The sequence below is a fragment of the Oculina patagonica genome, chromosome 10, assembly GCF_052425735.1.
Source record: "Oculina patagonica isolate OP01 chromosome 10, crgOcupat, whole genome shotgun sequence".
NCBI classification, from domain to species: domain Eukaryota; kingdom Metazoa; phylum Cnidaria; class Anthozoa; order Scleractinia; family Oculinidae; genus Oculina; species Oculina patagonica.
The window spans coordinates 18,152,201-18,178,260 of NC_135767.1; the positions used below are offsets into that span (position 1 = coordinate 18,152,201).

The 26,060-nt window shown below is 39.2% G+C and overlaps 6 protein-coding genes across 8 annotated transcripts in view; 5 read left to right on the forward strand and 1 right to left on the reverse strand.

Annotated features, from left to right (window-relative positions):
* LOC144629010 (uncharacterized) overlaps positions 1 to 2,096 on the forward strand; it is a 10,749-nt gene extending 8,653 nt beyond the window's left edge. The window contains exons 8-11 of the mRNA XM_078487155.1: positions 1 to 91; positions 350 to 798; positions 961 to 1,036; positions 1,524 to 2,096. The exon at positions 1 to 91 is cut by the window's left edge and continues 110 nt beyond it. Of these exons, the coding sequence (XP_078343281.1) occupies positions 1 to 91; positions 350 to 798; positions 961 to 1,036; positions 1,524 to 1,609 (702 nt within the window). The 3' untranslated portion in view covers positions 1,610 to 2,096. The remainder of the gene's footprint in view (positions 92 to 349; positions 799 to 960; positions 1,037 to 1,523) is intronic.
* Positions 2,097 to 2,328: 232 nt separating this feature from the next.
* Positions 2,329 to 9,055, forward strand: LOC144629206 (protein RD3-like). 2 transcript variants are annotated; one of them, XM_078487431.1, is made up of 2 exons: positions 2,329 to 3,046; positions 8,926 to 9,055. In XM_078487431.1, exons 1-2 carry the CDS (start codon positions 2,520 to 2,522, stop codon positions 8,978 to 8,980), a joined length of 582 nt encoding a protein of 193 aa, XP_078343557.1. In that variant the 5' UTR covers positions 2,329 to 2,519; the 3' UTR covers positions 8,981 to 9,055. The 2 variants fall into 2 exon arrangements, with proteins under 2 accessions (XP_078343557.1, XP_078343558.1); XM_078487432.1 differs by having other exon boundaries at positions 2,329 to 3,057; positions 8,926 to 9,008.
* Positions 9,056 to 11,516: 2,461 nt separating this feature from the next.
* Positions 11,517 to 14,407, forward strand: LOC144629242 (uncharacterized). Its single transcript, XM_078487480.1, has 2 exons — positions 11,517 to 11,787; positions 14,153 to 14,407. The coding sequence occupies exons 1-2, from the start codon at positions 11,584 to 11,586 to the stop codon at positions 14,261 to 14,263; spliced, it is 315 nt and encodes a 104-aa protein (XP_078343606.1). The 5' UTR covers positions 11,517 to 11,583; the 3' UTR covers positions 14,264 to 14,407.
* A 49-nt stretch (positions 14,408 to 14,456) lies between these two features.
* LOC144629240 (uncharacterized) lies at positions 14,457 to 19,842 on the forward strand. Its single transcript, XM_078487478.1, has 2 exons — positions 14,457 to 14,728; positions 19,415 to 19,842. The coding sequence occupies exons 1-2, from the start codon at positions 14,519 to 14,521 to the stop codon at positions 19,523 to 19,525; spliced, it is 321 nt and encodes a 106-aa protein (XP_078343604.1). The 5' UTR covers positions 14,457 to 14,518; the 3' UTR covers positions 19,526 to 19,842.
* A 296-nt stretch (positions 19,843 to 20,138) lies between these two features.
* On the reverse strand, positions 20,139 to 25,421 carry LOC144629020 (uncharacterized). 2 transcript variants are annotated; one of them, XM_078487171.1, is made up of 2 exons: positions 25,339 to 25,421; positions 20,139 to 23,600 (listed from the first exon to the last, which is right to left on the reverse strand). In XM_078487171.1, exon 2 carries the CDS (start codon positions 23,581 to 23,583, stop codon positions 21,715 to 21,717), a length of 1,869 nt encoding a protein of 622 aa, XP_078343297.1. In that variant the 5' UTR covers positions 23,584 to 23,600; positions 25,339 to 25,421; the 3' UTR covers positions 20,139 to 21,714. The 2 variants fall into 2 exon arrangements, with proteins under 2 accessions (XP_078343297.1, XP_078343298.1); XM_078487172.1 differs by having other exon boundaries at positions 20,139 to 23,596; positions 25,339 to 25,415.
* Positions 25,376 to 26,060, forward strand: part of LOC144628970 (Fanconi anemia group D2 protein-like) — a 44,728-nt gene continuing 44,043 nt past the window's right edge. Inside the window, exon 1 of the mRNA XM_078487104.1 lies at positions 25,376 to 25,679. Within this exon, the coding sequence (XP_078343230.1) occupies positions 25,625 to 25,679 (55 nt within the window). The 5' untranslated portion in view covers positions 25,376 to 25,624. The remainder of the gene's footprint in view (positions 25,680 to 26,060) is intronic.

The following is a 26,060-nucleotide window of genomic DNA, read 5'->3' on the forward strand; positions in this document are numbered from 1 at the left end:
TCAAAAACTTCCTGGCCAAAACAGTCTCCTATAGCTGCTGTCCAACCGCAGATCCGCGTCAAGAGAGAAGATGATAGAGAAAAGATGAAAGGTACACGAAATTCATAATTAAAATCGTATGCAGTACATTTTTAGAAATAAACTTCTGAGTAACTATTTACTACCCCCCTTTCCCCCCACCCCCCATCTTCAGGCAATTTGCACAGTTCACAACGCCGGTGTTCGCAAAAGAAAGTTTGGATTTGAGAGGTTATTGAGTATCGTGTTTTTTTCGATTTCATTAGCTAACTTTTTTATATCTTAGTTCTTAATAAATGATGTAACATTGCGTAATTTTCCTTTCTTACAGTTTCCAGATCACCATGTGCTAAGAAGGCTCGTAAAGAAGATCCTTTTGACATATTTGTCTTTGACTTAACAAGTTCTTCGGAGGAAGAAAGCTTTGACGCTCAGAAAACTATCCTTACTTCGTCAAAGGTGGCACCTAAATACCCCGTAAACACACATGCAACAAGGTCAAAGAAATTACAAAATATTGGCGCAGATACTCTTCCAATCCCGGAGGGAAAAAACCACCAACAGAAGAAAGCTTTGACTCAAAGCCACTTGCTTAAGAGCGGTTTTACAGTAAAGAAAGATGCTTCAAGTTTGCGCAAAAGAGCAACCACTTCGAAGCTCGAAGAAACTACTGGTAAAGACGACAAGGTCCGTGGCTACAGCAGTACACCAAACCGCCCAATCAAAGCCAGCCTTGAGAAAGGGATTCCAAGATCCAAAGTGGCACAAAATGTTTTCCAGGTAATCAGAAGTGACATACGCTGGAACACCTTCAGTTACATAGGCGGTGGAGCAGGGGAGGGCGCAGGGATGCTGTACCTCCCCCAAGCAAAAATTTTGGGAGGCTGAAGTAGAAAGTAAAAGTATCAATTATTGTTTTGACATTTTCCATTTTTGTTCCAGAGACCCAAGACCAGTTTTAAACGAAATCTTGTCGCAGCAAAGAGAGCATTGTCGTTCGATGCGTCGATCTTTGATGGTAAGTATTAGCAGTGGCGGAAAAGGATTGGGTATGTCATAGAGCCTCATTCTATATTTGAAGGGCATTACGGTAAAAGAGTTGTAAAATAGACTTAACTTTGTGGCTTCATCGTCATTACTCAACCTCGTTCCCAGGGCTTTCCACTTGGTAATTTTAACAAGGGAAAAGCTCTGGGTACGAGGTTGTGTCATCATCATCATCATCCTCATTAACACTTACTACTACTACTTCTAATGATGATGATGCTTTTTTTCTCTACCATTTTTTTAGGGTGGTGGGGGAATTTTTACGTGAAAGATATTTTTTTACCTTCAGGTCTTTTACCTTTTTTTGGTACCACACCCCCACCCCCATCAAAAAATAATGGTCCGTCCCTTTATATTGCTCGGACGCGCACGACGAAGCTGTTTTTTGAAATACAGCAGATGCTGACGGTAATGGAGCTACATATAACTGAACAAGTTTTGCTTCATTTTTCTTGTAGGATTGGATGATGGTGAAAATATACAGCAAATCACAGAGAGCATTCGTATGCATGCGCAAAGAAAGAGAGCAGCCAAAATGCTATAATATGAAATCAGCTTTAAAATTGAGCCAGCCAAAGATTGAAATCATGTTAATAAAATTGTCTTCTGGAGTAGCGTATTTTTACCATGGTTCCAGAGTTTTGTTCCTTTCGCGGCAGTAAAAGAAACCTAACCTGCGAGCAGGCGTTCTTTTTTTCGCGGCGGAATGAAAAAAGAACGCGAAAAAAAGAACGTCTGATCTGAGACCAGGGAAGCGTATTTTAATTTAGCTTGCAGAACAGGCGGTTTGATGGGGCAGAGAGTGGAGTGCGCTATAGGCGCGCGACTTTGAAGCATGAAAGTGGAGCGAAGAAAAATTATTTTTTTCTACCTTGAAATAATTACGCTGTCGAAACTCTTGGTTCTGAGGTATTATATGGCTGGCTGGCGAACTGAACTTCTAAAGCAGCAGACTCAAATTCAGATAATTGAATACATACCTGTGCACACCTGGTGCTTTATATTCATCCTTTTTCGAAACAGTACTGCTGACAATTACATGTTTTCATGAGATAAGTCAGTTTAACTATTAAATATTAATGATTTACTTTTGTTTTCAAGTGCTCGATTTTGAATAAAGAAGATTTCACTTAGAAATGATTTGTTTTGGATGCTGAAGGCTATAACCTACAAACGCAAAGAATTGAAGAACAGGCCAGAAATAATTATTTCGCTCTTTTCTTGTATTACAAGTCCAATTAACTCAAATGCGACATAATTAACCATTCAGAGACTGGGAACTAATTGTCCAAATACACCAATCAGCGCGCGCATTGCGTTGTTTTGACTACATGACGTCGATGTATTAAAGTAACATTCGATCGATCGCTTTTCAATGCTGAAAACAAGGTCGGAAGAGGAAGCGATTGCTGTTTGAAAAAGAAAGCTTGTACTTGCAAACGAAACGTAAATTGATGGTGTCTTTAACGAGCCTAGGGCTCAACTTGAAATCGAGAGATTCTCCACCAGCAAAAGCAGAGAGCGATGTCGTTTGTGAAGCGTTAATGATGGAGTTAGAATGTCAAATCAAAGAGATCGAGAGGATTAACCGTGATGTCGAACGGGAAAAGAAAAAATTAGCAAACATAGCTGACTACTCTTGGCTAATATCTGCACCTCCAAAATCGTTTGAAATTCCACAAATGGAGCGGCTTGCGCTGGAGGAATTAGCTTCTAAAGTTCGACCTGAGGAAAGCGGGGATGTGATATCTGAATTCAGAAACGTGGTCGAAGGTATCCCCCGTGATGTGACGGAGTTATCTCAAGTTATGCGGTGTATAATTGAAAAACATTTGCTAGAGAGATCTGCCACTAAAAACGACGAATCGAGCTTTAGATGGTTAACAAGAAGCATGTCACAGCTGAGAACGATAACAAATCACACGTCAGGGAGAGTTTACCCGGTTGCAGACGTTGAACTTCAAGATTTACCCGAACCAAGGCGAGTTAAAAGTATGTCTGATTTTCCCCGTACAAAAGAAATGCCTGTTTAATAGTGGTAGCTTTGGTGTTAAATTTTACTTGGTGGGATCTCCTGATTGATGCTGTGAAAATCTTAGAATCATGCCGACTTTTCTTGTTATCAAGGAAGTGTGGTCTGTGAGTGCATAGCGAATTAATTTATTATTGGAATATTGCATCAACCGACAAGAATTCCTTCCGCAAATAATGAAAGTCAAAACTCTTGACATGTTGTAGAGACGTGAATAGTAACTTTTATCACATGGGCAGACCCTTGGTATAAGCAAGCACATGCTCAGATGATTTGGTTTATTGACTATCAGCTCATACATGTACAGTAATCTTTTATACATTGGATGTGGATAAAACATTGATCCTCAGCCCTGGAGGGCGGGGGAGTGGGGGTTACTCCCATTTAAAAGGGATGGGAATTCTCTTTTCCTTCCATCCCCAGGGGTGGGGGACAGGGATGTTTGTCGTCTTGCTTAGGAGTGTAAATTAAGGATTTTGATCCTAGGGTGTTTAGAACAGAACAACATGACATTTTAAGCCATGCAGGGCCCCTTTAGGGTTGTATGTGAAGAAATAATAGTACATGTATTTCGTCGGTCTAGGGGTCAAAAAGCTTTTTAAAACCCAAGCCTAGATGAATCTCAGTTAGGGGTTTGATTCAAATTTACCATCGAGCATCCTGTCCCCATCATATGGGAACCTCCCATCCGCCTCCCAGGATCTCCAGTCCATGGACTACCCCTGTGGCTACCCAAACGGACTGCTCTGAAATGATAAATACTGCTGAAATCTGGAATTTGAATTATAAATAATTATTGTGCTATAATTAAGTATTATTAACAGCTAACTCTAAACAAGCTAATTTACCAAAGCACTATTCAGATTATTAAACTGTTTCCAGTTATTGTAGCCTGGATAGTGAGGATGGTCTGATACACAATACCAAATATTCAATACCATGATATGGAAAAAAAAAATTAAAAACTAGTGATACTCGTGAAAAATATTGAAGTCAGTATCGTTTCGGTCTCATATCGATTTCAAAAACTATTATCCGTCCATCCTTACTGAATAGTGCTTTAGTTAGCTAACCTGTTTATGGTTTTCTCAATAATGGTGGCATGGTATAAACTTAAAAAAAATCAGACTGAGTGGAATTTTTCATTTTAGGATCATGCATACGGGTTGTTCATTTAGTGATATTTTTTGGACTGGGGGTCAGAGTTTTGTTCATATCTCATAAACTTACAGCTCATGAGTAGAAAATGTAGAATTATGGTAATATATATATTTAATACAATAATAATAATGGCAATATATAATGATACAATTCCTCAGTAAACATTTTTTATTAAGCAGAGGCTGCACACAAAGTAGAAAATATTTTGCTTAAGACGGAATATGCCAGGACTTTTAGTATGAAATATTGGACAAAATTGTGTACTAAAATTATTTACATTTTATTGCAAACTTCTGTATTACTGTTTCAAACATCTTATCAAAAGAAATCATTTCAAACATCACCACTGAATTCCACTAAATGGCTTAAAAGATTATTGTACAAAATAGCTACAATAAGTGTAGCTGTTTCAAACATCTTATCAAAAGAAATCATTTCCAACAACACCACTGTTCCACTTGGTTATTTTCGTAAGTGTACCCTTAGTTAAGGGTATGAAATAAAGCAATAGGATTTAAATTATTCTGGTACTCAATTTTTGTTAAACTTAAAAAAATGTTATTCGACTTCTTGGTGGATTCCATTTTAATTTTAGTTGGACAAAATTGAGTACCAGAATAATTTAAGTCCTATTGTATTATTTTCTAGTCCCTTTTAAAAAGCTAAAGATGTAAGTTATTATCAGTGATAACACCAACAACAATTTCTTATTAGAGACTGAGAAAATGAATTTCAAAGTTCACAAGCTATAGGTAAAATCTCACGTGTAGCCATTTGTAAAATTGTTTTTAAGCGATTCACTGGAATTCAGAGGAACTTCGAAATTTGTTTTCGTTGTCTGGTGTTGTTAGAAAATATTTTTTTGATAGATATTTGAAGCCGTAACACAAAATTTGTTTTTTGGTACAAAATTTCTTATCAGAGTCTGAAAAAATGAAATTCAAAGTTCACAAGCTATAGGCAAAAGCTCACATCTTTTAAGCGATTCGTGGAACCCCAGGGGGGGGGGGGGTTTTTTTTGGGGGGTTTTTTTTTTTTTTTTTTTTTTTTTTTTTTTTTTTTTTTTTTTTTTTTTTTTAAAAAAAAAGGGCGGTGTTTTAAAAAAATTTTTTTTTTTTTTTTTTTTTTTTTTTTTCAGTGGAACTTCGAAACTGGTTTTTGATGTTTGGTGTTGTTAGAAAAGATTTCTTTTGATAAGATATTTGAAGCAGTACACAAAAACTTGCAATAGAGTGTAAATAATGTTGGTACATAATTTTGTCCAATAACTACTCGATTTCGTAAGTGATCATAAGGTCTACACATTTACATGTATTGGGAAAGAATATTACACAATGTGCTTTCACTCTTATTGAGATCAAATTTCTTTATTTATTATTTGGTACCTCAACAAGAAATATATTTATAATTTATAAATAAATAATAAGCTCTACTTGCAACCACTTTCATAAGTGACCAGCTCCCCGCAGAGCACTTACAAAATGGTGTTTATATTTTCAGTGAAATTGCAATTAAATGTTCCCATAAATGGCTGACTCTTGTAACCTTTGAAATTTTCAAAGTTAGTTTAGACTTCAAGCAGTCCCTATTTATTTTCGCAGTCCATCAAGCGTGAAGGAAAACAAAAAATTGCTGTGCAAAAAATGGGGGCGAAGCGAGGCACAAAACCCCACCTCGTCCCCATTTTTTCATGCAGTCATTGTGTTTTTGCTTCACAATCCACGGACTGCAAATTAAATAAATAGGGACTGCTCGTAGCCTAAAGTTAGTTTATTGTTTTAAAGCTTTTGTAGTTAACCATCCCTGAGATATGGACTACAATTTTTCAGCACTGCTACACTACACTAATTTGAATCAGAAGCTTTTGTTTGAATACCCAGATCTACAAAAAATTAATGTATTATTTAGTATGTCTGTTTTGTCTCAGTAGAACTGTACAGTGTTGTGTCAGAGCACTGTACTTGTGTAAGCAACTAACTCTAGTTATAACATAGCCTGCGAGAGCAGACGACGGAGAGAGCGACGGCCGGAAAGCGCGCCTCGCAGGCTAGTTATAACACTACTTTTACCAAATCAGCCGTAGTAAAATCCCTTACAACAAAGGGATTTTAAAACAGTTGATTTGATTTGCTAAATTTAAATTCTCTTTATTGAAGATCTAGCCATTCAATCAAATCATGTGTCCCCAGAGCCAATTATCTTTATCCTTCTGCCCCAGGCTTGGCCAGCTAAGAGGGACAAGCGGCTCTGGGGACAAGAATGTATCACCATACAATTGCAGGCTATTATTGATATTAATATACGTGAAGTCAAGTATCAAACAGTTTGACTCAATGCTAACAATAATTATTTATTATTTATGTATAGTTGTTCATTGCTTGGTTGAAAATTCGAATCATTTATTGGGAAAAAGGAGGGACTATCAGTGGTGAAAGAGTCTTCATTGTGAAATAAATTTATTTTCAATTATCTTTGGTGAATGTATATCCTGGGGGGGGGGGTACTCTGGGAATTTTTGGGTGGGATGTGCTGCTGGAACTCTAAAACCCTTACTCCAGTCTAGACAGTATTCAGCTGCATTTTGCATCCCTATCCTACAAGACACATACCAGATCACAGAAATGCGTACCATACCCTAGACATAAATTGAAGTATTACTGATCCATTCAACAACTATTAAACTCTGAATGAAAATGTTTCTTTGGGCTATAATGGCAAAAAAATAACATTTTGAGTTCGCTTAGCAGGGATGGCACAGTGGTTAGAGCGCTTGCCTCCCACCAATGTGGCGGGGGTTCGTCTTGGACCTGGCATTGGTCATATGTGGGTTAAGTTTGTTGTTGGTTCTCGGCCTTGCTGCAAGGTTTTTTTTTTCAGGTTCTCTGGTTTTCCTCACTCCACAAAAACCAACACTTCAAATTCAAATTTGGTCTTGAAACAGTGGATGGATAGCCACACTGTAGACGTGCCACTGTAAATTCCTATTTATTTATTTATTTATTTTAAATCTTTTTGTGTTTTACTTTTCTTGTCCTACCCCATATATTCACTGTCAACAGTTTTAGTGGGCAGGGACTAGCCACCCATTCCAACCCCCCCCCCCCCCTGGATCTGTCTAGAAAGGCCCATGAGTTCTGCTTTCACAAGTACACTTTTGTATGCTTGTATTGCTAATAAAACTTTCTGCTTTATTATTTTCTTTGGAGTCTTAGAGGACAACTGAAGTGAACCCCTAGCCCCCTCCCTTCTCCCTCCCCCACCCTCCCAAGAAAAACATGCTTGTCACCTCAAGGAATTTCTTGGATCTCCTCACAGTAAACTATTCTTACAATTTACCCAAAAGTTAGATACAGTATCCAGTGGCCGATCCAGACCTTCAGGTAAGTGGGGGCTCGATCATCCAGACCCTGGAATAAGGGGAGAGGGGAACTCTCGAAAATAACTTTACTGATCGGCCCTTTCACAGGGTACAGAGGATTCAAGTTTGTCCGCAATTCAAACTCTCTACCGTGCAAAACGACCTTCAAAACCCAAGCTTCAAAAGCTTTTCAAAGCGTACGTGATACAGCGCCGTCATGCGATACTCGCGTCTGGTCTGGTGATACCCTCATGCGACATCCGCAGACAGCAATGTTTGTGGGCGTTACAAGAGAGATCAGCAGTATTCATTAATTGTTCGTTTCTCGTCGGAAAGCTTCTCCTTCCGAAAATCGTCGCCCTTTGGGCGACGATTTTTTCGCCCCAGGCGACCATTCTCAGAATACGATATCACCAGACGATCTATAAACAAGTATCGCATGACGGCGCTGTATCACGTACGCTTACACGATCGCTTTGAAGGTCGTTTTGCACGGTAGAGATTTTGAATTGCGGACAAACTTGACTCCTCTGTGCCCTGTGGCCCTTTGGCCTCAAAAATAGGGTGGAGACCCAGGCCCCCCAGGCCCCTCCCCTAGTTGTGCCACTGGTATTAAATGTATGTACCGTATTTACTCGAATAAGCGCCGCCCCCGAATAAGCCCGCCCTCGAATAAGTGCCGCATTTGGGACAAAAAAGATAATAAGCGCCGCCCCCCAATAAGCGCCGCAGTCCCGATGCGGTGCTTATTTGAGGAATTCTATTTAACTAGTAGCAGCACTACAAAGCAACTCTAAAACAAACTTGTAGATTTCTTTTTCATCAAAAGCGATGTTTTGCGTTCAATGTTATTGTTTTACCACTCGCTCATTAATTCTTCTATCCAACATTCTTGCAATACGCTGCTCTGTAAATGTTGTGATCGTGATGGCCGTGAACATTGCCAAGACAGCTAGCGCTACTTCTTTCTTCAGCAAGAGACGAAGACTGACAATCAAAAGACACTATTTTCAATTACTGTTAAAGGTTAAATTCTTTTTGGCGTCCAAATTTTAAATAAGCGCCGCCCTCGAATAAGCGCCGCACTTGAGACGCGAAAAATTTAATAAGCGCCGCGGCGCTTATTCGAGTAAATACGGTACCTGCCATGTAGGCTGTCAACTATATTCTATAAGATGCAGGCAGGACCTCTGAATATGATCAGAAGTTTAACTCAATGGGCCACTCAGTAAAAGTAAAGTTGTTATTTTACTTTATTCGTTCATCATGGTTGTTTTAATTTTAACTTTAATTTTTGTTTATTTTTCAGCAACATGCAAGACAAAGACAGGGTGGAATCATTGACGTCAATTGTTATTGTATAGATTTAATTTTAATTGTCTTGGATATTTTTCAAGGATGTATATATTAACTTAATGCTGGATATAATTGGAAATAATAATTAGAAATATTAAAAAGAGGTAAGACTGGATTATCTGGCATCAAGTAATGAGAAAATAGGAGCAACAAGCTCCTTATGTTATATATATCTAATAGCTTCTAATTTACGCAATTTTCCCTTTCTTTCTTTTTTTCTTTTTTCCTTTCTTTCGCTCCTTAATTCGTTGCGTTCTTTTTTGCGTTTTCTTCTTTCTTTCTTTCCTTCCTTCCTTCCTTCCTTCCTTTCTTTTTTTTTTTCATTTCATTTTATTAACTATTAACTCACTCATTTTATGATAAAAAAATAACTCAAAACAACACGACACGCATTCATTGATTAAATGAGCCCATTTTTTATTTGATTCCTTTTCTCCATCAATTTCTGAGAAGTATGGTTATATATTTTGACCATTCATTGTCCACCTTTTCCCGGAAAGCATTTCAAAAACAGCCGGTTTTGGGCGGATACCTGTTACCACCCGAATTAAAACTGAGGGCGTCCCAGCGCCTGACTGCCCCATCTAATGCATGGATATCTATTCCACCCCTGGCCGCACCACGGATTTTCCTCTCTCTTTTGGTAATAAGCATCTATGTTCAAATTGGCGATGGTAAGATCAGTTGCTGAAAGGGCAACACATGTTCGCTTGTCGGGATCACGATCTTGGTTATACGTCAGTGCGATAGGAAAGCTTCCTTCAAAAATGGTCCTTTCAACGTCCATCCCATCACGTGCAGTTTCCTACAGTGTTGCAGATACTGAGCCAGAGACTTTTACAGCCAGAGAGGGCTTAACCTGAATCGATGGAAATTTTCGTGAATATTAATCTTATTAATATGAATCTAGACTTCTCTAACGGAGGTGACCTGGTTAGGAGCAAGTTGGGGCCATAGTCCATTTCTATTGAGCAACCTTGCTATCATATGTAAGTCACAAGACATAGAGAGAGCCAATGACCAGACACCATTGTAGCACGTTAAGTATTCCTTGATTACCTAGCTTATTATAGGAAATTAACGCTTGTGTTAATTAAGGTATTTGAAATTAACGCGACTTAAATTAACGCGAATTGAGGGAAAAATTACTTCCCAATAACGGAAATTAACGCGAAAGAGAGGGTAATATTTCAAAATGAAGGAAATTAACGCGACGTACACAACAGGAACAAGTTTATTTCAACAATTTTTGGCGTATAATCTTAAACGAAAACAATGTTCATGGTACTTTTCCCACTTTTAGCGTTTTTCGCATGCGCAGTATCAATGATAGTGGCAGATAAAATAATGCTTTTTCCTTGGAGTCAAGAACGTCTGGACTGTAACGAGAAATTGGGGTCAAAATAATGGAAATTAACCTCATGGAAATTAACACTCCACTTTATTAACGGTGCGTAAATTAACGTTAAAGAAAATTAACGCGACTTAAATTAACGCGAATGTTTGAAATTCGCGTTAATTTCTTGACGCGTTAATTTCCTATAATAAGGTATCATTCAGTGTTTATCTATCGAATTTTCATTGGTTGTAAATTAATAGTCTAGTGGTTTTATGTATGTAGAAATATTTAATAAACTACCTGCTCCCCAAAAAAGAATTTGTCTGTTGAGGTGTTTAGAAAAGTTGAAACACGATTACTTAAAGGAGGCGGGAAGACGCGGTGGCTTAATGGTTAGCGCGGTGGACTCCTGGTCGAGCGATCGGGGTTAGAAGGTCTCAATGGGGTGCAGGCTTCTACGGCTAACGGTCAATATAGTTTGGCATTTTTCCGGCTAACGGTTTAATTTCTTTTCGTAACGGTTAACAGATGTTCAAAAAATTAATTTCCACTGTTTTGAAAAGTTGAAAATTAATTTCCACTGTTGTAAAAAGTTAACAGTTAATTTCCATTGTTGTAAAACATATTTAAGGTGTTAGGACCATTCTGGGATGAAAGAGTTATATACCGTTCTTTAAATTATTTTGCCGCAAATTTTCACGAGGCGGTAAAGTTTCAGGTCAAATGACCTGAAACTGGTTTGGTCGTTACGGTTAACATACATATTTTACGGCTAACGTTTTTTTTTTTCAATTTTTACGCCTAATCGACCCTGTTCCAGTGTCAAAAGAGTGATTTTTATTCCCTATTCCAGAGCCAGAGAGGCAAAAGGCATACCCTGTCGAGCGGCACATACCCGTATAGCCCTTATATAAGAGTACCCCCTCTCCCCCCTCCCGGGTAGCTCCGGGGTGCTGACCACAGTACAAGTCATCTCTAACAACGAGATACGTCACAACCTTTCTCTCAATAATGATGCTCACTCATTCTCCTTACAAATCATGACGCTAGCACTTTTGAAGTAAAAGTGCACGAAGAGTGAGTTTTTGAATAAAATATACATAAATGAATTCCAAATGAAACTATTAAAACATGCCCACATCATTTTTCACTTCCGGTCAGGCGACGCTGTTGAAGGGAAACGCGGGCTCTAAATCAACATAATAGCTTTCACGTTCAGTCGACAGCGTTGCAGATAGAGCAGATAGAGAAATTGCATCATCCGAGTTCAAAATGTCGAAAGTTGAGTTTGTCAATCTACAAGTTAAAGAAAACAAGGTTGTAGTTTTCTCCAAGAGCTACTGTCCTTATTGTAAAAAGGCGAAAGCGGCACTTGCAGATTCTGGATTGAAAGCCTACCAGTTGATTGAGTTGGACGAGCGAGACGATGGCGATGCAATTCAGGACGCCCTCCTGGAAATCACGAAAGGGAGATCGGTGGGTGTTATTCATAAATTTACTTAAGCCTTTGTGTTAAAGAAAAAAAAATTATATTCACATAGAAATCGGCTCTTTTTGGAGGATAGAACAGGTTTCCGTGACTGAAATTTATAAGAATATTGATCAGACGCGCGACAATTATTTGCATCAGGGCTGCATTATAAAAATAATTTGGGTTTCGATGGGTTTCTGTCTTACTAACTCGTAAAGTAATATATCCTGGCCTTTCGCTCCCGAAATAAGGATATTTCAAGTCCTTTTAGTCCCAGTGAATATTGCTTTGAAAATTGCCAGCTCATGGTGATTAAAGTAAGTTATTTTATACATTCACATGTAAATTAGGTGACATTTATAATGTATGATTGGATATGATATTTCTTACAAACTGGTTTATGGAAAACAAGAAATGCATAGCAGACCTGTCTCTCACTACCTTGCCCTTGGTGATAAAAAAATCAATTTGTTCCTGATACTATGCATGGCATATTGTATATCGATGATTTACATCAGTGTAAGCTTTCTAGATGAAATATCACCAAAAGAATTTGGACAAGGCTTGTTGACCACTTAATCACTCCACCACAAATTCCCTGTTTGCTCCACTGAAGCAGAAAAATTATGATCATTAATGAGTATTATCTAGATAAGCTTAGTCTATATCAGCTGCCATAATTTTTCAACATTTTTTTCTTTGTATCTTCTTATAGTGTGAAATATTTTTATATCTTTTTGATACTTGTCTCAAGGAGTCGATGTCAATTGGGGCTTTGCCCTGTTTCTGCCTCCTGTCGCACGGTTTTTTTTCTTGCTATTAAATTTTTTGTTGTTTCTCGTAAATGTAAATTTGAGCGACAAAGAAAATAAACTAAACTAAACTAATGAAAGCTATCAGCTGAAACAGTAGCACAAGAACCTCCTGCGGAAGGGGGGGGGACTAGGGGGGACTCAATTTTTTTTTCATAGGGGGAGGCTCCACTGCGAGGTCTGAACCCTTACCCCTTCAAATTCACAAACCATTTTCACTCGAAAAGGGAATTGTTTCATATGCCTGCAATGTAAAATGGCACCCCTTTCACATACCTACAGCTGAAATACTGCATCATTTTTTCTAACTTTTCACTTGAATAAACCCTTGAAATATTTAAATGAATTGACCAGTTGGTGGGTCTGTTTAAGATATTTTTAAAGGCCCCCAGTATTCTCTACCCTTTGTATACTCCAACTCGTGGAACCCCTACCCTTTTATATACCTACAGCGTAAGAAAAGGTACCCCTTTGTAGTTTCAGGGGTTTTGCTAAAAGCAGGCCCACAGCCGGCGGCCCATGGTCCACTTCACGGCTTGTGGCCTAGCGGCCCGCCGCCCACCTCTAGGCCCGCAGCCCGGTGGCTCGCAGCTTAACAGATTTTTGGTCAGTGTTATTTTAAAGCCCATATACTCAGATCAGATGTGCATCATCAAGTGGGGTCATTTCAATCCTCTGCAAGCCTTGGATCTGTTTGTTCCTTTATGCCAAAAAAACAAACATTTGATTCTTAATATTTACATCCGTCTGTTTTCAGAAACCGATAGCACAGAGGACGAATGTTCTAACTCACCATTGTTCATAATTTGTAGACCACACTTGACGATGCACATCTGAGTTATATCATAGGGCGTTAATATACCACTGACCAAAAATCTGTTAAGCCGTGGGCTGCTGGCCGTGGGCCACCGGGCTGCAGGCCTGCTTTTAGCAAAACCCCTCCTTTCAGGCAGAGCCTCCCCATGTAGTCAGGACATAAGAAAGGGCAGCTGGGAGCCCATTACCCAGAGCGTGCAACTTCTATACTGCGTCTGTGAAACAGCATTTTCACAAACATTTTTTTTAGATAAAATTTTCCCGCGAATTGGTTTTGTATAGCCAATTACAAGTGATTTCATAATAGACTGTTGATACGTAACTACAGTAGTATCTTGTCTACCTGGGTAGATAACATAACGGATACATGCGAGAAAACTTTTTCGGAGTGTTCAGACAGCATAATTTCAAGTGATGATTAATTTTCAGTATTTTGTTGCAAAATATATAGTAGCTGACTTCATTTTCGCAGGAAAGGCTTAGCTTAAAATAACTTTACTTGTGAAAATGCTGTTGCACAAATATATGGAAGTTGCACACTCCGTAGCCTGTGTACAGCCGTTCCGCCCTGCTCAGTGATTTTTTTAGCGGAGCTGGACGGCTGTAAACAGGCTACACACTCCGTTGTATTTAACCCAAACTCTTGTTCTAAATCATATTTTAAGCCTGTGGAATACACTGTTAGCTTAACATTATCAAGCCAAATAATAAACTCAAGACATGTTATAACACTTATTTTTAGGTTCCAAGGGTGTTTGTTGGAGGCAAGTTTATTGGTGGAGGCGATGACGTCAAGAGGCTTAGTGATCAAGGAAAACTCAAGCCGATGCTACAAGAAGCTGGAGCCTTGTAATCAGCAATTTCATTCACAAACCATACACACTGCAATGTAAAGGAATCAATAATTACTATTTGCACTTTCAAGGTTTTCAAGGCTTAAGTTATAATCTGTATTAACTTAAGCACAAATTTTGAATTAAAAGAGTTTGAAACAGTTTTTTCTGTGACTTTTACTTCCGGTCTGATTCGGTCGCTGTCCAAGCGAATCGCGGGCTCGTCATCATTTTCGAATCGAAGATCACAAGGTTTGGTTGAAAGCTTCGAAAAGATGCCGGGCAAATTTGTAGACTTTGTAAATGATAAAGTGAAGGGCAACAAGGTAGCTGTATTCTCAAAAACCTACTGTCCGTATTGTGACATGGCTAAAACGGCTTTAAAAGATGCTGGCTTGAAGAATTACCTTCTGATCGAACTAGACAAGGTTGAAGACGGGTCCGCCATTCAAGACGCTCTTCTGGAAATTACCGGCGGTCGAACGGTGGGTTTTTATTTCCGTCTCGTAGCCTGTAAAACATTATTTTGTTGCTTGAAACATTGATGCTTATTTAGCAGTTGTATTATAACGAGGAATTGGCAAAAAACTTGTAGATTATACTCGATAATTGTTCATTCATGAATACAGTTTTAGCAATTATGTAACATTTACTTGCAAGTACATTTTAATACTTCAAGTGTTGGTGAAAACTCTGCAAGATTTATTTTATCTCTTTTTGTTCGTTTTTGCAAAAATCAATAAATTTCCTTGAAATCAGTTTGAGCAAAGGATCAGACTCATTTCCCACCAAATGATTTAACATGCCACATGATGAAGACAAAACTGGGGAATATCCGATTTCATTCAAAAAGTGATATCCAGCAGTTTCCCAAATATTTTTGCATATCTTCATGTGTATGTTCAATATTAAACTCCAAAAATTAATACAGTAAAAACCCGTAAGAACCTAATTTTTTCCAGGTTAGCCTAAACAGGTTCTTACATAAAAGACAGTCATGACAAAATTACGCTGTTTAATAGGTTCTTAATACAGCTGTAAGTTCTCATTTCCTGAAGAAAAAATTACATTGTTGCTTATATAACTTTTAAGGCATTGAACCTATTACTGGCATAAAATTTACATATAAAATACCAGTAAATGTATAGCCTGCAAATACAGCCGCCTCTCATTCGCGTCCCGCAACGAAGAGCGAAACACGAAGAAAGACGTCTGCGATTCACGGCCAGAAATTCCATACTGATGACGTTAACCACTAATTAGATTTCCCACACCACACGCAGTTGGTCTTGCATAATTATATTTTTTGTTTTCAGCCGCACATTACTTGCTTGATCACAAATACTTTCAAGGCAGTCAAGGACACATTTAGGGGTCATTTACACCGGACAACTTCATCGCGAAAATTAGAAATCCCTATACGAGTTGCACATTAGTAAAATTTGGAAAAATAAGCTGCGAAATCACTAGATTACATTGTTTTGGAACTTGAGCGCAACTCTCGGAGGTGTTGGACCGTAAATACCGATACCGCAACGATCATAACAATTCTTCTGAGTTAGTTTCTTCTTTCCCCGCTGTTTGTCAAATTAAAATTCTGTTTTTCTGTAGCATTTATTCTTTGGTTGTGGATGGTTCAGGTCGTTCAGGTTATCTGTATTTCACATTTTTGTTGCTTGTTTGTTTTGCCGGCTGCCTTTATGTCAACAATAAAAGTTAGGTGACAAAATTGATCTATTTTTAACGGCCGCTGTGGCGCGTCCTTTCTGTACATCTTTGAGGTCGTTCATCTTGTTATAAAGCAGTTTCTTTTTGTTTCCCAATGACATATGAATTATAGATATTATAGAAATTCTAAGGTATAGCTTCGGTGTAGTTTCACGATCCTTCCCCCGGTCAACTTTTAGTCCGCAATAACGTTCGGTTTTTTACCGTTCGTGTAATGAAGTGTTATATTTCGCATACATTATGTAAATTAACTAGCTGACCAATCAGCGCTCCTGTCCGGATTCTGGACAGATTTACGTCATCAGTATGGAATTTCTGGCCGTGAATCGCAGACGTCTTTCTTCGTGTTTCGCTCTTCGTTGCGGGACGCGAATGAGAGGCGGCTGTATTCGCAGGCTAGTAAATGTTAAGTAAAAATGAAGGACTTATCATGCAGAACAAAACATTATGTACATGTACAATAATGCCTTGTCCAAATTTATTTTCCCAAAAGTTAACAAATAATTATTTTTAATTAATTTTAGATAATAAGAACCTGTTTCCAAATTCTAGGCTAAATAGGTTCTCATAAAAATTGGGTCTTTTTTGCAAATTTTAGCGTAACAGGTTCTTTAAATTAATGTTAGGTTCTTACTTGCAGGTTTTTACTGTAAATCATTGACCTGAAAACAGAAGTGTTTTGAACAGAGGGACCTGGGTGGTGGGTGTATACACCCCAGAAATGTAGACACTAGTTAGCAATGTTCAGGGTAATAAACAGGGTTGACTATGGGGGTGTTAATATGATACCCGGGCAACTTTCAATGTCATGCGAGACTAAAAAGTAATAGTTTTTATTTGATTACTGTGTTTACGTATTAAGCAGGTTTTTGGGCTGTAAGTCTTATGCTGCTATAAAAAGGAAATGAAATGAACAGTCATCAGCTGAGTCATACCACATTAACATGGCACCAGAATGAACTTTTCTACAGGAATGAAAATCTCGCTCCAGTTCAGTAACCAGGGTGAACTCACACTGGTATGACTCACTTTGGTATAACTTACATTTTGTGGTGGTATGTAAACGGACACAGAGCCAAAAGAGGGAACTGTTGTGAACTCGCACTGGTATGAAAGTTGCCCTGGTACATTGTATCATGTAGTCCCCCTATGTCTTGTTAACCAAGTGCCAGGTGCCAGAGCTGTACAAGGAGAACACCAGACCTAGGTCTTGACAGTATTCTTATTCTTGTTTCGTCAGGCTTGGAAAAATTAAATTAAAGTCAAAGAGATGCAATGATGTTAGCAATGTTTATACGCAGCTAGCTGTATGAAAAATTACTGTATTTACTCGAACAAGCCCTGCAGTGCTTATTAAATTTTTCATGCCTCAAGTGTGGCACTTATTTGAGGGCAGCGCTTATTTAAGAATTGGATGTCACAAACAATCTGATCTAGACAAAACTTCTACAGTAACAAAAAGGGTCTTTTGTTTGTCGGTGTTCGTCACTTACCGAACAGAGTAGTTGTGCTTGCTGCCTGGCAAAGTTCAGGGCCTTCACAACATTAACAGAACTACGCATTGTAAGAATTTTGGACAGAAAAAAATGATGGGCAAGTGGTAAAACTTAATAACTAATTGAACTGGGAAACATCGCTTTTCATGAAAAGAAATTCTACAAGGCTGTTTTAGAGTTGCTTTGTAGTGCTATTTTTAGATATACAGAATTCCTCGAATAAGCGCGACATCAGGTCTGCAGCGCTTATTCAGGGGTGGCGCTTATTAACTGTTTTTCCCAAATTAGTTGCTTATTCCAGGGAGGCGGATATTTGGGGACAGCGCTTATTCAAGTAAAATTATATGGTATACCTGGGTACCAGGATTAAATATCATATTTTGAGACAGTTTGTTGTATCTGTTATTTCCATTGTTGCTCATAACACAGGGACCGCGGAGACCATTTTGAAGTGGTAGGGCTAAAAAGCTGGCTAAGACAAGAAAGCATTAGGGGTCACTTTTCCGTCATTTTATCATGTGAAAATTCATATCGGAGCTCCCCGCGCGCGCGCTAAAGGCGCGCGCTGAGCGGAATAAGCAAATGGTTATCCATCGAGCCGAGAAATTTTGCGGGTCGCCGCTAGCCCTATACGTACGCACGGATTAGTCCTGGGGATGAGGAGGTTTCCCGCCTGTGGCTAAAGAAAATGAAGGAAATTACAAACAGCAAATAAAGCTCGCAGGGCTAGACAAAATGTACACAAGGGGTAAAATTACTCAGCAACACTGCACAGCAAAAGATCTGAGAGGTTTATTATCCAACTGCTCTATTTTTTTCAAGTGTGAGTGTATCGAACCTTGATGCGCCTTTACGTAAAAAAAATTGTGGCTCTCGTTTAATCATTACACGGTTAAATTTTAATTTTATTGGTCTCTGGTCGCATTTTTCGTACAACGAACAATTGACGTAATTTTCTATCGACTGGATGATGTGGACATTTCAGTTAGATCTAAACGAAGTTATGTGTGTTTACTGTGTAGGCTGAATGAAACTGCGAATAAAAAGAGCGACAGATAACTTTCTTTCTCCCACGATGTCCTCAAAAGTCATTTATATCAGTTAGTGAAATTTTGGAAAATGAAAATTGTTTACGAGGAGACCCGAAATATTTGCGAATGATATTCCTTGTGCAAGTCCAGTTTGCTTGTTTCTGTTGCATGTTGCTGTTGAATCTGCGGCTGTCTTCATCAAGAATACAATAACTTTAGCAAATGATTGTGTTAATAAGAAGCTAAGCACTACAAAGATCAAGTCCGCTGAAGAAAAAGACAGGACCCTGATGCAAGCTAACAACTTCTACTGAATATTGCTGAGCCTGATTTTATGACAAAAAATTTCATGGTGTTTTTACTTTCTGAACGCAGTTTCGATAGATTCCGTGTGGGCAAGGTTTAGATATTCTCCATTTAGGTTACTTTTTTAAAATAAATGTGGAGCTCCGCTTTAACATGTTTAAGGCTTGCTATATATTATATTATCCTTTTCATCCGGAGCCCTAAAATATCAACCCAACCAAAAAAGTGGTAGGGCTATAGCCCTACCAGCCCCTCCCCTTCCGCGGTCCCTGTAACAAGTCAAGTACTGTTGCATTTGGGGTCATTACTTTTGGAATTTATTAACAACTATGAAATTTTAACACTGCTTTCAAAGGGTTACTACTACCCCTAGGTGGGGCACTTCAGATTTCAAGTGATAGGGATGATCGAATGGGGGCAAAAATCAAGACCTAAACAAATCCTCAGCGGGGGTGGGGGGGGACTACATAGAGATTCGTCTGTATGTAGGAGACTCCAAGAAAATCTGGATAGTTGGGATAGTGGATGGCAACTAATAATTAGGTCACTACATCTCCTGTTGTGACAAATAACTGGTAAATAAATTAAAATAAAATATTTCATTTTCCAGGTTCCCAGGGTGTTCATTGGTGGAAAGTTTGTCGGTGGAGGAAGTGAAGTTAGGGATTTGCAAGCTGCGGGAAAACTCAAGCCAATGTTACAGGATGCAGGAGCAATGTAACTTGTGGAACTCTATCACGAACAATAATACGCACTGCAAGCAATAGTCATTTATTGGATTTATTTACATGTATTTATAGTCAAATTTGTTCAGGATCTAGAATTTTTATTGTTTTCGTAGCCATTAGCTATCAGATCTCCAAACCATCCAATACCCTTTGCTAATTTCTATTTCTTTTACACTTATTACCAAGTTCCTAAGTATTTCAATAATCGTCATGAATGCCGAACACAACGGTAACGGCTAAATAAATTATACTGTGGTAATACTGGTATTGACGTTTTTGTAGAAGTCATAATAAATGGTGCTGTTCTTAATTCCTTCCCCATTGTTGTCTGTGAATGCAAATGGTTGTTGCCAGTGCATGTACATTGTTGGGGAGGGCAGGAACCTTGGGATTAAAGCAGGGGAGGCAAAAACTGTATGGGAGGTGGGAGAAAAGAGGGCTCCCAAGGTGGCAGGAAAGGGAGAAACTGGAACACTTTGAAGTAGAAGAAAGGAAGGGGAACCAGGAGTCCAAGGTATGGGAGCAGGACATTCAGACCCTCTACACCCCCCCCCCCCAATTTACATGTAGCTGCATTAAAAGGAAAAAAAAAGAAACAGAGTTTGTTACTTTAATGGTAATTTTTATGGTATATACTAGATTTTGGTTGTAAAAAATACTTAATTTATAAATACACTGTACTAACTAGCTATTAGACAAGTGACATTATTTTGTAAAATCATCTATTCAGAGTAGCAAAATGTTCTACACCCAGAAAGTACTATCCAGCTATATTGAAGACAACTGAAAAAGCTGTCATCCTTTATGGGTAAATGGAAATTATTTGTAAAACACTTAATTTGCTCCAGGGACTAACCTGGGGATGGGAAACTTCAAAATGATAGCAGAAAGGATGCTTTTCTGAAATTATCATCAAACTCCTATAAAGAGACCAACCTGGAGGGGGGCGTAAGGGGGGTCCAAAAACCACAAAACCACACAGAGATACGCTACAAAACCGCAGACCGCATCAAATTTTACCAAAATACCAAAACTGCAGTTTCAATGACCAACAACGGTAGATAAGACTGGATCATCAAGTCAACGTATCATTGGATAAACGAAACAGTTAAATACATCAAGAATTAACTGGAAGAGACTGCAATTACAAACCAAAGAACCCTGATTTAAAGCAAAACACTTAAGCTTGTTTAACTGAAAAAAAAAAAACAACCGAATGTGAAAGGTTCTAGTGGAAACATGGGAGAACCATATTGCCGCAGACAATTTTCTCACCGATTACCACAACCTAAAATTTGTAATAACCGCACACCGCGTAGTCTTGTAAAACCGCAATACCGCAGATAAAAATTAAGATTACCGCAAAACCGCACGAAAAATAACGCAAAACCGCATCACCGCAAACCCTTACGTCCCCCTCAACCTGGGCATGGCTCAAGCATTTTTTTAACACATGCTGTAAAAGATACCATTGCTCATGCCTGATTATTAGATTGACCCCAACACAGTACAGCAGCATTTTTGTTTCTTCACATGAAACCCTAAGATTATATCGCACTCCAGGGCTAAAAATAATTATTAACCAGCAAGCAGGCTCTCGTCCTAAGTGAGACTAAATAAAAATCCATAATTACATTCCTTACAGAAATGACAATAATCCCCACCCTTTTTATATGGGATTCCCCAAATAGAATCAAACCCCTGCAATACCAAGAATACCAGAATACAACCAACCTCCTGGATGGGAAGCTTGTTCATCTTAGGTTATCCCTCAGGATGTAGGGAACAAAGAGGCCCTGCCAGGGGGGTTCTTGTGTCGCTTGTCTGAATTTGAAAATGTTTCGTGTCGCTGTTTTATCGCTCTTCATGTCGCTGTCGGTAACAAAATTAAAGGAAAATTGCTTGTCCTTGTCGGAATTTATTTTTTTCCATAAGGGTTGTCATTTGTTGCAATTTTATTTTATGCGCTGTCGCTACTTTTTGGGCCGTGTCGCTTGTCGGAATTTACCCTGGCAGGGCCTCAAAAAAAAAAGAAAATGGATTTACCAGGTCCCTTCCACAAGCCCTTCCTTGCTCCAATTAGGTGGGAGGAAATTCTTTGGCCTCAGTAATCATACATTTTTCAGCAAAAAGGGGACTGGGCCCTCTAGATCTGCCGCTACTTACTGTCTTAAGTAAGGATCTACCATCGCTCTACAACTTCTTCCTCGTCAATCTCAAAGTCACCCCAGTCTACACTTTTATCGACTTTCAGGAAATCAGGCGTGGGAGGAATATCTAATGATACTGCGCTATCTTTTGATTCTGTGTCTTTTTTGAGATCACTTTCCTCCGACGTGTCAAAAGTCACTTTTTTGTCAACCTTTGTGAGAAGTTTGGGCAAATTAGCCTTTTGTGCCTGTGAGGGATGGCTAGTGCTGTCTTTATCTACATTTGTAGATACTTCCTCTTCAGAATGAATAGTTGTGATTTGTTGCTCATCCACTGGGGTCTTAGGTGCAATGCCTCCTTTATCATTGTTCATGGTAACTGTATTGTTGGATACACCATCGTCATCTCCATTTTCTAGGTCATCACTTACAAGTTGACTTCCTACATCTACATGTCTGTGTGTATGTTGGTCTTTGTCTGCGACAGCCAATTCTTTGTCACTTGTGGGAGGTTCATGCAAATTGTTTTTATCTGATGGGTGCTTTTCTTCAAGTACGAATTCTTGTTCTTGGTAAAAATCACTGCTTTCTAGCTGTACATTAGCTTCAGAGTCTTGTTGTTTTCTTCTTTGTTTGACCTGTCGTTGGGGCTTGGGTGCATCACTGTGTGACAGATCACTTGTCACTACAGTCGCAGATTCCGTTTCTTTATGAGATTCTCTGCTATCATTGGGCTGGTCATTTGCTTCAGAATCATGTATTTCCCTTGTTCGTTCAAGCTCTTTTTGGGGTTCAGGTGCATTGCTTTCTTTATGATCGCTTGTCATTTCTTTGGAAGTGGCAGAGCTCTCCACCTTATTGTCTAGAGTCACAGGAATTCCCTCTTCCCAATCCTCACTGGCACTCACTGCACCATGCTGGTGATTTAACTTGGTATCTGCTTCATTAAATTGCGATCCTGATACCTTGTGGGTGACTACTTCTTCATTAGTTTCACCCCATTCTTCCGAGGCCTCCACATTGCGATCATCATGTGCTACGAAGCCTTGCCTTGATCCTTGATCTCTTTTTTCACGACCTCTGTTAACATGTCCGCTATTCCTGTTGTCGCTGCCCCAGTCTTCCGAGTCATCACTCTCTTTTCTTCTTCTTGTGTCATTGTATTCATCATTTTCATCTTCATACACCCACATCTTCTTTCTTGAGTCCCAGATCTTTTTTTGATCCCATGCACGACTCCAGTTTCCTGTCTTCTTCTGCCTTATCTTTCTTTCCTCATCAATTTTCTTTCTCTCCTCTCTCCACTGATAATACTCTTGCCTCTCTTTCCCTGACATGGTCATTTCAATGTTACCTTTACCTCTGCCCGATCGAAATCCTTCCTTGTCCCTTTGCACTCGGTTGACAACTTTATTGAAGTTAGCTCCACCCCATGAGTGCTCATTCCGTCCTGTTGTTCTGGACATGTCCACTCGGTTATCATCGGCAAGGAACCTGCTCATTGAACTAGAAGTCTTACTTTCCCGATTTCTTTCTTCTTCCTCTCTTTTAATATTTTCTTTCCTTTTCGCCTCCCACTGTTTTGCCTTCAATGTTTCTTTTCGCATTTCTTGCAGCATAAGTCCTCTCCCTCTTCCTCTCCCGCCTCCTGCAGGGGGACTCTCCTTGGCAACTCCCGAAGGGGCAGTGGCATGTTCATGATGTTTCTTAACTGCCATTTCACTGTACTTATCAGCATTTTTACGGTCTTCTTCAATCTCCTGTTGCCTTTTCATTAACTCTTCATTTTTCTTTCTTGCTGCCTTTATTCTGGCCTCTACTAACTCTTCTTTCCTTGCTTTCTCATCTGCAATATTTTGAGCCTCTGGTCCAGCTTTCTTACTGTCAGTTTTTGATGTCATTTTTGTTGTTGAACTACCTGAAACAAAAACAATGAAGTGAACTCACTGGTAACAACTGAGATACACAACTTGGTGTGGTTTCCAGTCTGTACTTCCAGTCGGTCGCCCACTCTCGGAGTTTGTATTCATTTTTGTTATACTTTGTTCATAGTGTACCGGTACATGAAGTTTTCAGTCTATCATTACAAGTTGTTTCATTCAGCAATGTTTGATGAGCTGAAACGTCAGTGTCCCGGGGGGGGGGGGGGGGCACTCAAAAAAGTTTTATATGGGGAGGCTCCGCCCCAAGCTCTTACCCCTTACCCTTTTATATACCATTTTTACAGAAATTGTACCCCTTTCGTATACCTTTTACTGAAAAAAGGTACCCCTTTCATATACCTAAAAAAAATGGCATTAACTTAGAACAGGACGTTTTCTTGTCATTTTCTTGTTGCGTTTTATAAATTAAAATAATACAGCCATAAAGTGCATCTGTTCGAAATATTTTAATTCAAGGCCCTTTAAAAAACCTTAATGACGGATTTACATACCCTTTCATATACCTCAACTTCTGAAATCCCTACCCTTTTATATACTTGAAGCCTGAAAAAGGTACCCCTTTCGGGCGGAGCCTCCCTGTATAGGCCATTATATGGAGTAGCCCCCCCCCGGGGTCAGTGTAAGCTCATGTGTTAGCCCCCTCAGAAATAACTCATGAAGACCCCTTCAGAAATTAAGACCAAAGTGCTGACACATTCCCCTTTCAGAACAAAGTAAGAGTTCAAAGACACTGACATAAATGAAAGGTGGGGGGGGGGGGGGGGGTGCAGATATAAATGGAATGGCCCTTTGTTTCAGATTATGATAATGAATATGACACAATGCAAATAAAAATCATACTGGTTTGAACATTTTTAAACCAACGATAATTTTTTAACAAATTGGGCAAGTCCTTCGTCCTCTGTTACGTCTTCAAGAGTGTTGCAAGCAGCGTGATTTAGAGCACGCGCCGTCGAACGCACAAACCGCTCGCAACAACGAGCTGAACCCGGGGGGGGTACTCCCTATAATGGCCTATACGGGGAGGCTCCGCCCGAAAGGGGTACCTTTTTCAGGCTTCAGGTATATGAAAGAGTAGGGATTTCACAAGTTTAGGTATACGAAAGGGTATGGAAATCAGTCATTAAGGTCTTTGAAAGGGCCTTTTAATAAAAATATTTCGAGCAGATGCAATTTATGGCTGTATAATTTCAGTTTATGAAGCGCTACTTGAAAATGAAAAGAAAACGTTGTGTTTTAAGTCTATGCCATGACTTTCAGGTATATGAAAGGGGTACCTTTTTTCATAAAAAGGTATACGAAAGGGGTACAATTTCTGGCAAAATGGTATATAAAAGGGTAAGGGGTAGGAGCTCGGGGCGGAGCCTCCCCGTACAAAACTTTGTTGAGTACCCCCCCCCGGGGAGCTGAAGTGTATAATAACTTATATCGTTCGGATCTCAAATTTTACAAACAATCCAGCTCCGTTATTTTGAATATCTTCTAGCTTTATAAACCCCAAAAGAGTTTTGTATAGTTCACATCGAATTAAGGAATCATTAGACCTTTCTGATCAGCGTCGAATCCAAAAGCTAGCTAAGAAAACAACAATACGCAAAAGTCAAGCTCAGAATTTTGTGCGAAAAATCCACCGATCATTACGTCGCTTTCACCATGGAATAAGTAGCACAATGTTGAAACATAATGTCAATACCAGTAAACGCTGAAACTTACCTGTTACCAGGAAAATAAATCAGATTAACGCGTCCCTTACTCACAAACAATCGACGAAAACAGAGACGCCATCTTTGATCGAGTGTCCGCGTTGTGTCAGCGGACTTTAGCGCATGTGTATCTGCAGAACAAAACGCGGGAATTCTCAAACTCGCTCCGCGGTTTACGTCGTTCGCACTTTTTTGTAGATTTTCAACTCACTTTCTTCCTAAAACACAACAAATACCATTTGAGTTTACATGTGGCTGCTCCGAGAGTGCAAAATTTCATTGATGTTGTCCTAGTAATGGCGCGATCGAAGCGCAAGTCTTCAAAACTATCCACAGCTGCGGAGCCGTCAGGTAAAGCTGGGTAAAGTTGAAATGTTTGGGTTACGTATACCTCGGTGTAAGAACCTGTGATATAATTTTCTTTGTTTTGGAGCTTTTGTTTTCCTGCTTTTTATTGTTTTTGACGCTCTTTGTTGCTTTGTTCGTTCTTTGTTTTATGTCACCGGTGAGTTCCACAGGTTCTTACACCGAAGATGAGCCAAATGTTTTTGCAGTGCATTGGGCTATTGCATTTAATATCCGCACCCCCCCCCCCCCTGTTGAGGACATGTCTTTCATTCTTACCCCCAAAGAAATTCGTTAAAAACGTCTAAAACGCCTTATACCCAATGGAATTCTTTAAAATGGGCTAAACCCTCACAAATTCCATTAGAAACGCATTTTTACTCCTAA